Source organism: Haliaeetus albicilla, chromosome W (genome assembly GCF_947461875.1).
Source record: "Haliaeetus albicilla chromosome W, bHalAlb1.1, whole genome shotgun sequence".
NCBI lineage: Eukaryota > Metazoa > Chordata > Aves > Accipitriformes > Accipitridae > Haliaeetus > Haliaeetus albicilla.
The window spans coordinates 35,599,115-35,612,208 of NC_091515.1; the positions used below are offsets into that span (position 1 = coordinate 35,599,115).

At 44.3% G+C, this 13,094-nt stretch overlaps 1 protein-coding gene across 5 annotated transcripts in view; it reads right to left on the reverse strand.

Moving 5' to 3' along the window:
- The window catches only part of LOC138683426 (protein Hook homolog 3-like), a 116,262-nt gene that overhangs the window by 66,668 nt on the left and 36,500 nt on the right, over positions 1-13,094 (reverse strand). For all 5 annotated transcript variants that reach the window (XM_069775162.1, XM_069775161.1, XM_069775160.1 and 2 more), the window contains 2 exons: positions 6,155-6,287; positions 455-522 (listed from right to left, as the gene is read on the reverse strand). In XM_069775162.1, the coding sequence (XP_069631263.1) occupies positions 455-522; positions 6,155-6,287 (201 nt within the window). The remainder of the gene's footprint in view (positions 1-454; positions 523-6,154; positions 6,288-13,094) is intronic.

The window sequence follows — 13,094 nt, forward strand, 5'->3', positions numbered from 1 at the left end:
GTGTTTTTAGATTTGTTCTTATTTCTCATTATCCTACTCTCTTTTTAACTGGCAATAAATTAAATTCATTTCCCCAAGTCTGTTTTGCCTGTGATGGTAATTGATGAGTGATCTCCCTGTCCTTATCTTGACCTATGAGCTTTTCCATTGTATTTTCTCCCCCTGTCCTATTAAGGAGGGGGAGTGATAGAGTGGCTTGGTGGGCATCTGGAGGCTAGCCAAGGTCAACCCACCACAGCTGAGAAGATTTAAACTTCTAGAGCAGTGGGACATGCAACCAAAGTTCTTTGACATGAAGAAGGCTTGCTTGATTTGTTTTTCTAACTCAAAAGAGGAAAATGTTTCTTCTAAAATTGCAAACTCTGTGCCCCTTTTTCATCACAATGGAAAAAAGTGTGGTTTTTTGCAACATTGAAAGGCTTAATTTCTACACACTATGGACACTCTAACATACCTCCTGAATGGCTGTCATGACAACATGTTGAACTGATTCTTCCATCATCATTATGGTCTGTATGTATTCTGAAAATAAGAGAATTCAGGTGTGTTACTATTTAAGCTTGAGAAAGTCACACAGAACATGAGATCAATAGTCATATCTTTCCTACAAGCTGAGCAGGTACTACAGATGAAACTGAAATTTGTAATTACCTTTCAAGTTTCAGGCTAGCAAACTCAAGAACACATTATAGAAAAAAAAGTCTTCAGACATAAATTAAGGTTCACTGGAACACTGCAACGTTTGGAGTTTTTTTGCCTATGATGGCCATTTTTTTCTTCCCCATTACCTCTCAAAAGAACTGTCTACTCTCCAAGTGCTTTTCTCCCTTTGTTCCTGAATTATTCAGGCAATAGAGGAAGAGGATCCAAGGATGGGTTGTCTTTTTCCATTACTTTGTCTCCTTGTCCTGCCTTTCTACAGCACCCTCATTTCACAGAATTTCCATATAAGGTCTTGAGAAAGCACAGAACTAAGAATACAATAAATCCTCTCCACATTTTCTCTTCCTATTCTATACATAGATGTGACTGGTGTTGGAAGCATGCTGTAGGAGGATTGAGTGGTTAGAATGTCAAATTCTGATGTTTAGACTGAGTCAGATTTGTGACTTGTCCAATATCATATGCATCCCAGTCAGGTATCATGACCTTTTATTTTTTTTTTTCCAAATGCCATGTATATCATTTTTATGATTTGTCTAAGAGAAAAGTGTTGGGAATCAGCCACCTCAAATTTAGAAGAGGCACGACAGTAAATAATGAAACTACATATAACTAGACTGTTTAGATGTCTGTATCTCATGTTTTTAATGTTTAGACTGGCAGAATATGTAAAGTTCAGGGAAAGATACATTCCTCACTAATAAATGCCAAGCAGCTACAAAAATAAAGAATGAGAAATTTACACTTCTGTGACTGACCAACACACCCCCACAGTGGAAGAAGGATCAGAGGACTCATAGAATCATTTAGGTTGGAAAAGACCTTTAAGATCATCAAGTCCAACCATAAACCTAACACTACAAGAATGCTGAGCTCAGGGAAGAATGTAAGGAATGATCCCCAATTATTGTAAAGAAAGCTGAACTTATCTCAACACAAGGGAGACTGGAGGGTAGCCTTTGTTTTAGCTATAGGGTTGTACCAGGGGGTCATCAGGCTGTATAAACAGCCTTCCTTGAGATAATTAGTAGAGAGTAATGGCTTCCTGAGATAGCCAGACTAGCATGGGGAGAAGTGTATATGTGCCTCAGCCCAACATAAAGTAGAAAAACTGCACAACTAATAAAATGAACTTTGAGGAGAGCAACGGGCTTGAGCTAACTTCAACATGCGTATTCCTTCCAGGCAACTGGGGACACCCAGTGTTGTGACGGTGAGCATAGAGAGATCCGTAATGGGAATCACATTTGTATTGTGATTCTACTGTATATTGCAATTGCTATATTATGCTTGTATTGTGATTTCAGTATATTGCTGTATCACTCTGCTAAATCAAAATCCCATGTAACATCAAATATCTTCAAATAAGTAAATTTTATATTAAACATTAAACCCTCCTTATGTGGAATATCTAAAAGAACTTGGTCAGAGAGTATTTGACTGACAACTTCAGAGATGTTAACTAAACAGTCAAGTCGAAGAGAGGTGGCTAAATTAAGGTATTTATGTATTTATGGAAGGGAAAACACTTGTAATTCTAAATAAGAGGATGGCCAGACTTTCTCCTGCTTAAGGGAAGAATAAACTGGAAAGGGGAAATTAGCTTAAAAGCTAAGATAGTCAATACAAGAGGAAGACAACAGTCTTGAAAACCAAGCTGCCATTTTGCCAGAAAGGAAACAAAAGTGAGGTGTATTAGGGAGAGACAGCCTTTGATAGAACCTTAGCATAAATACAGTAAGTGTAGCTTTTTCTTTCACTTATCCACCTACATCTTTTATGAAGACTCTTGCAACTTGCCCCGATATCTGCTGGAAGGACAACACAACAGGGCATAAGCAATCCAGGAGGTTCCTGGAGTGCATCAATGACAACTTCCTGACTCCAATGATAGAGGAAACAATGAGGAGAGGTGCTCTGCTATACCTCATACTCAAAAACAAGGAGGGACTCATGGGGGATGTGAAGGTCAAAGGCAGCCTTAGCTGCAGTGACCATGAGATGGTGGAGTTCAGGATGCTGAGAGGAGGGTAAAAAATAAGATCACAAGACTGGACTTCAGGAGAGCAGACTTTGGCCTCTTCAGGGATCTGCTTGGTAGAGTCCCATGGCATTATCCTGGGATCTGGAGGGAAACAGGGGCAAAGAAAGTTGGTTCATACTGAAGGATCGCTTCCTACAAGCTCAGAAGAGCTCCATCCCAGTGAATATGAAGTCAGGCAAAAACTCCAGGAGGCCTGTATGGATGAACAAGGAGCTCCTGACAAAATTCAAAAACAAAAACAAAATATACAGAAGGTGGAAGCAGAGACAGGTATCTTGGGAGGAATACAGAGACATTGTCTGAGCATCCAGGGATGAAGTTAGGAAAGCCAAAGTCCAAATGGAATTGAATCTGGCAAGGGATGTCAAAGGCAACAAGAAGGGCTTCTTGAAGAATGTAAGTGGCAAAAGGAAGACTAGGGAAAATGTGGGCCCACTGCTGAAAGGGGTAGGGGAACTAGTGACAAATGACATGGGAAAGGTGAAGATACCATATGTCTTTGTTCCTTCAGTATTTAACAGCAAGATCAGACTTCAGGGATCCCATTTCCCAGAGAAGAGGGGGAAAATCTGGAGCAAGGAAGACGTACGCTTGGTGGAAGAGGATCAAGTCAGGGACTACTTAAGCAAATTGGGCATACATAAGTCCATCAGCACCGATGGGATGCACCCACGAGGGCTGAGGGATCTGGCTGATGTCATTATGAGACCACTCTTGATAATCTTTGATCAATCATGGTGACTGGGAGAAGTGCCAGAGGACTGGAGGAAAGCAAATGTCCCTCCTATCTTCAAGAAGGGCAAGAAGGAGGACCCAGGGAACTATGGGCTGGTCAGCCTCACCTCCATCCCTGGGAAGGTGATGGAGCAGCTAATCCTGGAAACCATTTCCAGGCACATGAAGGACAAGAAAATGATCAGGATTAGTCAGCATGGCTTCACCAAGGGGAAGTCATGCTTGACCAACTTGATAAACTTCTGCGATGAAATGACTGGCCTGGTGGATGAGGGGAGAGCAGTGGATATTGACTACTTAGACCTGAGTAAGGCCTTTGACGCTGTCTCCCATAAGATCCTCTTAGAGAACCTGTATGGGCTGGATGAGCAGACACTGAGGTGGATTGAAAATTGGCTGAATGGCTGGGCCCAGAGGGTGGTGATCAGTGGCACGAAGTCTAGTTGGACAACAGCAACTAGCAGTGTACCCCAGGGGTCAATACTGGGTCCAGTCCTGTTCAATGTCTTCATTAATGATCTGGATGATGGGGCAGAGTGTACCCTCAGCAAGTTTGCTGATGACACAAAACTGTGAGGAGTGGCTGATATGCCAGAGGGTCGTTGCTGTCATCCAGAGGGACTTCAACAGGCTGGAGAAATGGGCTGACAGGAACCTCATGAAGTTCAACAAGGGGAAGGGCAAAGCCCTGCACCTGGGGAGGAACAACCCCAGGCACCAGTACATGCTGGGCGTCACCCAGCTGGAAAGCAACTTGGCAGAAAAGGACCTGGGGGTGCTGGTGGACACCAGGTTGAACGTGAGCCAGCAATGTGCCTGTATTGGGTGTGGCTGGGATAGAGTTAACTTTCCTCATAGCAGCCCTCATAGTGCTGTGCTTTGTAGTTGTAGCTGGAAGGGTGTTGATAAGACACCAATGTTCTGGCTACTGCTGAGCAGTGCTCCCACAGCATCAAGGCTGTCTCTCCAAACTCCCCCCACAAAGGCCAGTAGGCTGGGGTGGGCAAGAGGTTGGGAGGGGACATAGACGGTACAGCTGACCCAATCAGACCAAAGAGATATTCCATACCATATGAGGTCGTGCTCAGCAATAAAAGCTAAGGGAAAGGAGGAGGAGGAGGGGGCATTTGTTATTAAGGCGTTTGTCTTCCGAAGCAACCACTATGCGTACTGAGGCCCTACTTCCCAGGAAGTGGCTGGACATTGCCTGCTGATGGGAAGTAGAGAATAATTTTTTGTTGTTGTTTCCTTTGCTTCTGCGTGCAGCCTTTGCTTTTCTTATTAAACTGCCTTTATCTTGACCCACGAGTTTTTAATCTTATTTTCTCCTCCCTGTCTCGCTGAGGAGGGGAGTGATAGAGTGGCTTGGTGGGCACCTGGTGGCAGCAAAAAGGGTAAATGGTATCCTGGGCTGCATTAGGAGGAGTGTTGCCAGCAGGTCGAGGGAGGTGTTCCTTCCTCTTTATTCAGCACTGGTGAGGCCACACCTGGAGTCCTGTGTCCAGTTCTGGGCTCCTCAGTACATGAGAGATATGGAGCTACTGGAGGGTGCAAGGAAGATGGAGCCAGGCTCTTTTCAGTGGTGTCCAGGGACGGGACAAGAGGCAATGGGCACAAACGGAAACAAAGGAGGTTCTGTCTGAATATCACGAAACACTTTTTTATTGTGAGAGTGACTGAGCACTGGAACAGGTTGCCCAGAGAGGTTGTGTAATCTCCATACTTGGAGATGTTAAAAAGTCATATGGACATGGTCTTGGGTAAATGGCTCTAGGTGGCCCTGCTTGAGCAGGGACATTGGACCAGATGACCTCCAGAGGTCCCTTGCAACCTGAACCATTCTGTGATTCTGTGATTTTAAGCGTTATGAATAATTGTTTGCATTTTTACCTTAATCTGATTCGAGTTAAACATAATTTAAGGGAACTGGATAACAATAAGACATTACACACCCAAGGATGCAATAAGGGCCCCGGAACACCTTAAGAAATGCTTTACCTGTCTGTCATATATGGAGAGAAACAGAACAGGTCCCCATTTTACTTGTGTAGGTCAGATAAAGTACTGGCACCACAGAAGCCAGAGGAGATAGAAGTGTTTTCCAATAACTGCTGAGGTGGGATTCAGTAGCTTAAATATAGGCCTCTAGTGACACTTTAGATGTCCTTGGGATATCCTGCCTGGCCTCCAGCTACTGGTGCAGAAGGACACAATCTCCCATGCTCCAGTGCTAACCCTGTGCAGAAGTCTCAGAACCCTAGTGTCTCAGTTGTCAGTAGATGGCACCTGGTGACAACGAAGGCTCTCTGACATGCAGTAAGATATTGGGATACATTCCTGAACCCAAGGGTCACAGTGAAGGATGTGTAAATCACATTTGTTGATTCTTCACTTCACAGAGCTACCTCACACATGAATAGTTAAAGGTTGGCGACAAGACTTTTCATTTGTGAAGTCCCTTTTCAGCTCGGGGAACCCAAACTAAAAATATGCATGTTGAAAGCAAAACCAATTCCACATTTCCAGCCTGCAAACTTAGTAAAGCTCATAATATAACAACACTTATTGTCTGTAAAATAAAATAGTGTTATGATTTAGAAAAAGTAAATTTGTTTCTCATAGCAACCTATCATTTTCCCTCAGTGATGTAAAAAGCAAGTCAGATTTTCATTAACTGCCCTGGAAGCAAAACATACTTTCAAAATTTAATACCTTGCTTCTGTTCACAATTCACAGCACATCCCAAGATAAGCTGAAGCATTCTCCCAAGCTCTGCAGCATCAGAGTGCTCTCCAATCAGGTTAACATCAGGAAGAGTGAAGTCGTTAATCTGTTGCCCTAGAATCTGCATACATATGTACATCACTATATATACATACACATACATTACAAAATACAAAGATGATTCAGAGGCAATAGAAAGCACTTACTCTAATTTGGCATAGTTTTCAAATCCATCTTTAAAACAAATTAAAAAAATTTCACCAGCTCATATACATATTTCAAAATCTAAACCCACCCATATCACTTGACACAACTGACACTTTGGAAAGCTGTCTCAACTAATAACAAAGTATTAGTTTCAAACTTACCAAGAACAAGATTTGTTCTTCCAGGTAAGGAAAGGTAATGTAGGTAGGCCTAAAAAAGCTGATCAATTGCACTTGATGAATTAATTCTTTTTATTAATTTTTTTCATTAAAAAAATCTAATGCCTAAAAGCTTTCCACCTGGAATAAAGTCTGAATTTCTAAATCATACCATTGCAAAGTCATAAATTAAATGTTTTACTTCAGTAAAAAACATCTAGCATGAATGGATAACAAAACTCAGTTTGTAAAACACTTGGTCTAACAGTATTGTAGGTCTAATCTAAGGATACTTAGCATGTCCAGAGCCAAAACAACTAATTTCTCATCCATGAGAAAAGGACCCGACCTAGTGGTACAACATGCAATTAAAGAGAGCAAATGTAAATACAAAAAGAATGAAGAGAAAAAAGCATGAGAGGGTGAGAGAGAGAGAAGGCACCTGTGCGGGGGGGGGGGGGCGGATGACTGTGAGGGTGAGGGAGGCGGTGAGGGCAAGAGAGCCAGAGCAAGAGAAAAGGTGAGGGAGAGAAGGCGAGAGAGAGGGCAAAAAGGTGAGAGAGGGGGTGAGAAGGAGACTAAGAGAAGGCAAGAAGGAGTGAGAGACAGAAGGCGAGAGAGAAGGAGAGAGAGCGAGAAGACAAGAGAGAAAGGGATTGAGGAAGAGAGAAGGGGGGGAGAGCTAGGCAGAGGAGGCAGGTGAGAGAGAGAAGATGGGCAAGACAGAGTGCAGACAAGTGACTGAGAGGGAGAGAGGTAGCTATGTGGAGAGAGAGGGCATGTGGAAGTGAGAGAGAGGGTGAGCAAGAGAGGAGGTGGATGGGCAGGTGAGAGAAGGTGGGGGGGGTGAGCAAGTGTGCAAGTGGCAGAATGAGAGCAATCAAGAATGCAAGCAAGTCAGAGAGAAGGTGAGAGACAGGAGGTGAGAAAACAAGAAGGTGAGTGAGCAAGATGGTGAGAGGGGGAGAGAGAAGGCAAGAGAGATGAAGAGGGTAAGCAAGAGAAGAAGGAGCGGGGGGGAGAGAAAAGGAGGAAGGGAGATAGGGGAAGGGAGAGGGGGTGAAGGAAGTAGGAGAAGGAGAGAGAAGAAGGGAGAGAGAGGGGGAAGGGAGAGGGGAAAAGGAGGGGGGACATGAGCAGGGGGATAGGACACAGAAAGGGGTGCAATGGGAGAAGCAAGGGGGGGGGAAATGACGTGCAGGAAGTAAGAGAGGAGGTGAAGCTAGGGGAGGGGAAATGAGTGAAGAGGAGGGGAAGTGAGAGGTGGAGGGAAGTGGAGGAGAAATAGTGAAAGTGGGGGTGGAAGGATGTGCATGAGCAAGAGACGGCACAAGGGAGTGCAAGAGAGAATGAGCAAAAGTGCGAGCCAGATAAGATTAGTGCCAGCAAGTGCAAGAAAGCCCATAAATGAAAAAGCAAACAAGAATATAAGTTGTCTCTAAGAAAAAGAAGAAAAACATAGCAGAATTATTGGGAAATGCTTTGCAATTAGGAAGAATTTACATTAACGATTATCTGTAGAAGTAATTAAGCATTTCTGCTAGAGTGCTCTGCAAGCTTTCAGGGAGCTGAAAATATGAATATATAATGTGCAATTAAACACAATTCTAAAACTTTAACTGTAGACAAAAAGAAACTGCCAATTCTAAAGGTTTAATAGAGAAACAAAGACTACAGAAGTAATCACTCATTTTCTGAATGTTGTTTTTGCTTAATATCAGAGCAGATCAAGGTATTCATATGAAAATTGTTGAACAGATGTAGAAATCAAGTTTTTGAAAAGTTCCCAGGATTTTACTTTGGAGGAATCATAAGGTGATTGGTTTTTTTTTTATAGAATCATAGAATCATTTAGGTTGGAAAAGACCTTTAAGATCATCGAGTGCAACTGTCAACCCAACACCACCATGCCCACTAAACCATGTCCTGAAGTGCCACATCTACGCGTTCTTTGAATACCTCCAGGGACGGTGACTCCACCACTTCCCTGGGCAGCCTGTTCCAATGCCTGACAACCCTTTCAGTAAAGAAATTTTTCCTAATATCCAATCTAAACCTCCCCTGGCGCAACTTGAGGCCATTTCCTCTCATCCTATCACTAGTTACTTGATAGAAGAGACCAGTACCCACCTCACTACAACCCCCTTTCAGGTAGTTGTAGAGAGCTATAAGGTCTCCCCTCAGCCTTCTCTTCTCCACACTAAACAACAACCCCAGTTCCCTCAGCCACTCCTCATAAGACTTGTGCTCCAGGCCCTTCACCAGCTTTGTTGCCCTTCCCTGGACACGCTCCAGCACCTCAATGTCTTTCCTGTTGTGAGGGGCCCAAAACTGAACACAGTACTCGAGGTGCGGCCTCACCAGTGCCGAGTACAGGGGAACAATCACTTCCCTGCTCCTGCTGGCCACGCTATTTTTGATACAGGCCAGGATGCCGTTGGCCATCTTGGCCACCTGGGCACACTGCTGGCTCATATTCAGCTGGCTGTCAACCTGCACCCCCAGGTCTTTTTCTGCCAGGCAGCTTTCCAGCCACTCTTCCCCAAGCCTGTAGAGCTGCACGGGGTTGCTGTGACCCAAGTGCAAGACCTGGCACTTGGCCTTGTAGAACCTCATACAATTGGCCTCAGCCCATCGATCCAGCCTGTCCAGATCCCTCTGTAGACCCTTCCTACCCTCGAGCAGATCAACCCTCCCTCCCTCCCAACTTGGTTTCATCTGCAAACTTACTGAGGGTGCACTCAATCCCCTCATCCAGATCATTGATAAAGATATTAAAGAGAACTGGACACAGTACTGAGCCCTGGGGAACACCACTTGTGACCGGCCACCAACTGGATTTAACTCCATTCACCACAACCCTCTGGGCTTGTCCGTCCAGCCAGTTTTTTACCCAGCGATGTGATGGAACCAGAACTGCCTTAAGCATGCAACAATCCAACATTACACACCATCCTCCTGCTGCGCCCAATTTCACCTGCTCGCCACACTGCACTGAAGCCCAATTCTGCTCTGACGACTGAGAGGACTTTGCACCATCCCTCCTACCCAGAAAGACTGGTATGACAGATGGAACCCAAAGTTGGGGACTAAATGAACTCAATGTACATTTTACAGAGATGGCCCATAGACTAAGGGAATAATATCTGTGTGTGTATACATACATCATACATATATATATATATCTCTCTCAGATGATGGAAAAGGTGATGATGATTGAATAGGATGTATTGGAAAGTATGGGACCTGAGCATGACGTACATGCTATAGAATAAGGGGTGGATACTGTCCTGGTTTCAGCTGGGATAGTGAGACAAGGGGAGTCAAAAGAATCTCAGTAGACATAATAAAGGGGATGAAAGATGATGTTTAGCGCTTACATTGTTGAAATTAGCTGAGGCAGAGACAGTTCCTGATAAGAAACAGGAGCTGGCCCCAAGAGCCAGCCAAGACTGGTCTTGCGGCTTGGGTGAATACCAAGAAATCACTGAGCCTGCGCAAGGAAAGAGGTTACTAGCGGTGATGAAGAGGAGTCATCTATCTTCATCTCTGCGACCACCAGACGACCACCATAAAGAGGCACTGCGCAAGCACAGTTGGGAGGAGACTATGGAAATGACCTCTCGGAGCTAATATTAATATGAAGCGGGGATAGGTCATGCATATGTATAGGCGTATTGTGAATATGTAACACTTGACTGTATAAACTTGAGGCGAACTGCCGAGTCGGGCGTGCACGACTTTGGTGGGACTACCCCCCGTGCTGCCCAGCACTGAATGAACATACCTACTTTACAATCTCACCGATTGTGGAGTCTGTTTTCCGCACGTCAGTTTGGCGAGCCAGCCAGGAGGATCTCTGCTCGGCTGCGGGACCGACTGCGGAGCGGACGCCCCTAGGCGCACCCCGAGCACTTTCCTCGGAGGAGCCTCCGCTGCCAGCCACTCACCGCGGGAGCAGACAACAACCTCCTGAAGCCTCGGACCAAACGGTATGTTTTACAAGGGGAGCCTGTAAAAGTACGGGCCGGGGCAGCTGGTAAATCATGCAGGGACGTCTGGCGTGCAGCATAGTCCCCGTATGGGAGGAGGGTACCCTGTATGGGGGGATTTGCTGACCGATAGAGCGGCCGCTAGCGATCTTGGGGGTAGATCGAGCAAATCCAGGGTGACCGCTGCATCCCAGTATCGGGAGCCAGGACGGACCTGTCGATGACTAGTATATAAGAGGCAGGAAAAGGGTAAGCACACCTCCTCGCAATTGCGCTTGGTTTATGGGGTAAGCGGACCCCCTCGCAATTGCGCTTGGTTTATTTTTTGCAGCTGCTGAAAGGTCATCAACTGGAGTGATGATTGTATGATGTGAATGTTTGGAAATTTATGTTAAAGATTTTGTGTGGGTGTGTGGAAATGCTATGTTGAAATTTATAGGTGTATGCATGTTTGTTAATGTGTGAATGTCTTTACGTATTAATAGGGGTGATTCCCTGCTTTGTATGTGGGCTTGCAACTGGACTATATAATAATTAGCATCCAGCTTGGGTTTTGTTGAAGTGTAAATCTTGTGGGAGAAGGTGGTACTGTACATCTAGCAGATGGAAACCAGACTGCCTTGAGTGTTTTCTCCAAATTCCACACTTTTATGATTGAGAAAGAAGCTCACTAAGAATCCGAAATAGTGAGATTGGTGTGTAAAGGAAAATTTAATTCCAGAAATTTGGGACATGTGGGAGGAAAACTGGGGGAAGACTATAAAGAAGTGTAAGAAACGATTTGCATGGAAGCTTATTAAAAGGAGAAGCCAAAATCAAACTTAAGAATCATTAGGAGGAGTTATAAAATGGGAAACAATCAAGGAGGAGTATTGAGGAAAAGTCCTCTGGGGCGTGTAATTGCCCACTGGAAAGATATTGTTGGGACCAGAGGTACGGAAAGTAAAAAGAACCTTATTAAATACTGCAATCAGTGGTGGCCATTGTATAAGTTAGAAGGTCATGCTAAGTGGCCACTTAATGGGTCAATAGATTATAATACTCTATTACAACTAATGCTGTTTTTAAGGAGAGAAGGAAAATGGGATGAGGTTTCGTATGCAGACATGTTTTTCACCCTCCGAAACCATCCGGAGTGGCAAAGGGACTGTGGAATGGTACCCCCACAGGACCCCATGGTGCTTGCACTTGAGCGAGAGAACAACAAGGAGCTCAGAGGTAAACTGAGGCAGTGTTGTTCGGCATGTAGTATTGGACAAAGATGTACAAAGAAAAATAAAATCCATCAGGCACCAGAACAAAATCTAACTGATTTGTTTAAGCCTCCCCCTCGACCACAGGAACAGGATGCAGACTCGGACAGAACTCCGACCCCCCCCCGGACAGCAAAGTACCCTTTTCTACTGCTGACCTAGGGGAATGGAAAAAGGTGGCAAAAGATTATAGGAGTGATCCGATAAGTGTAGCTAAGCATTTCCAATTTATTGTAAAACAGCATAACCCTGATTGGAAGGATATACAGATATTATTGGAATATATGACTGAGACAGAGAAACAGCTGATTTTAAAAACAGCAGGGAACCTTGCTGAAGATCATTATAAGATTACAGGAGGGGACGTTAAAGAATATTTCCCTCTCCAAGACCCAAAGTGGGATGTTAATAGATCTGCACATATGGAAAGATTACAGGGGTATCAGGATTGGATTACAAAAGGAATGGAGAGGGCAATCCCCAAAACTATAAATTGGTCAGCTTTATATGCAGTCAAACAGAGTCCTTCCGAGTCTCCATCTGAATTCCTGGATCGACTGAGGGATGTAATGCGCCGCAGCACACCGCTGGATCCTGGGTCAGAGGTAGGAATACAACAATTAGTCTCCCTGTTTTTGGGTCAGTCTACAGGGGATATAAGGCACAAACTTCAGAAATTACGCCCTACAGAGGGTAGGAATTTAGAAATATTATTGGATGAAGCATGGAGAGTATTTAGTAACAGAGAGGAAGGATATAGGCAAGGGCAAAGGAAATTAATGGCTGTTATCCAGGAAGAAAGAGGAAGAGGGCCTAGACGAGACTTGCCCCGACTGGGCAAGGATCAATGTGCTTTGTGTAAGAAATTTGGTCATTGGAAAAGGGAATACCCAAAGAACAAGGAGGATCAGAGGGCTCAAACAGGAAGAACGGTAGCCCATATGAAGTGAGATTGACAGGAACCTGGGGAATCTACCCTAGCGGATCCACTGGTTATAATTAAGCTAGGGAAAACACAACAAGAGGTAGAATTTTTGGTAGATACAGGAGCAACATACTCGGTTCTGAACCAAGCTTTGATGCCCCTGGGAGATGATTATGTCATGGTGAAAGGAGCAACTGGTCAAAGTGAAAAGGCATATTTTTGTAAACCTTTAGAATATAAATTAGGAAAACAGTGGGGCATTCATAAATTTTTATATATGCCCAACTCCCCAAAGGCACTTCTGGGAAGGGATTTGTTGGAACAATTGGGAGCAAAAATTGTATTCAAAAAGGGAGAAATTACTCTGGAGGTAAAAGATCAGCAATATATTCA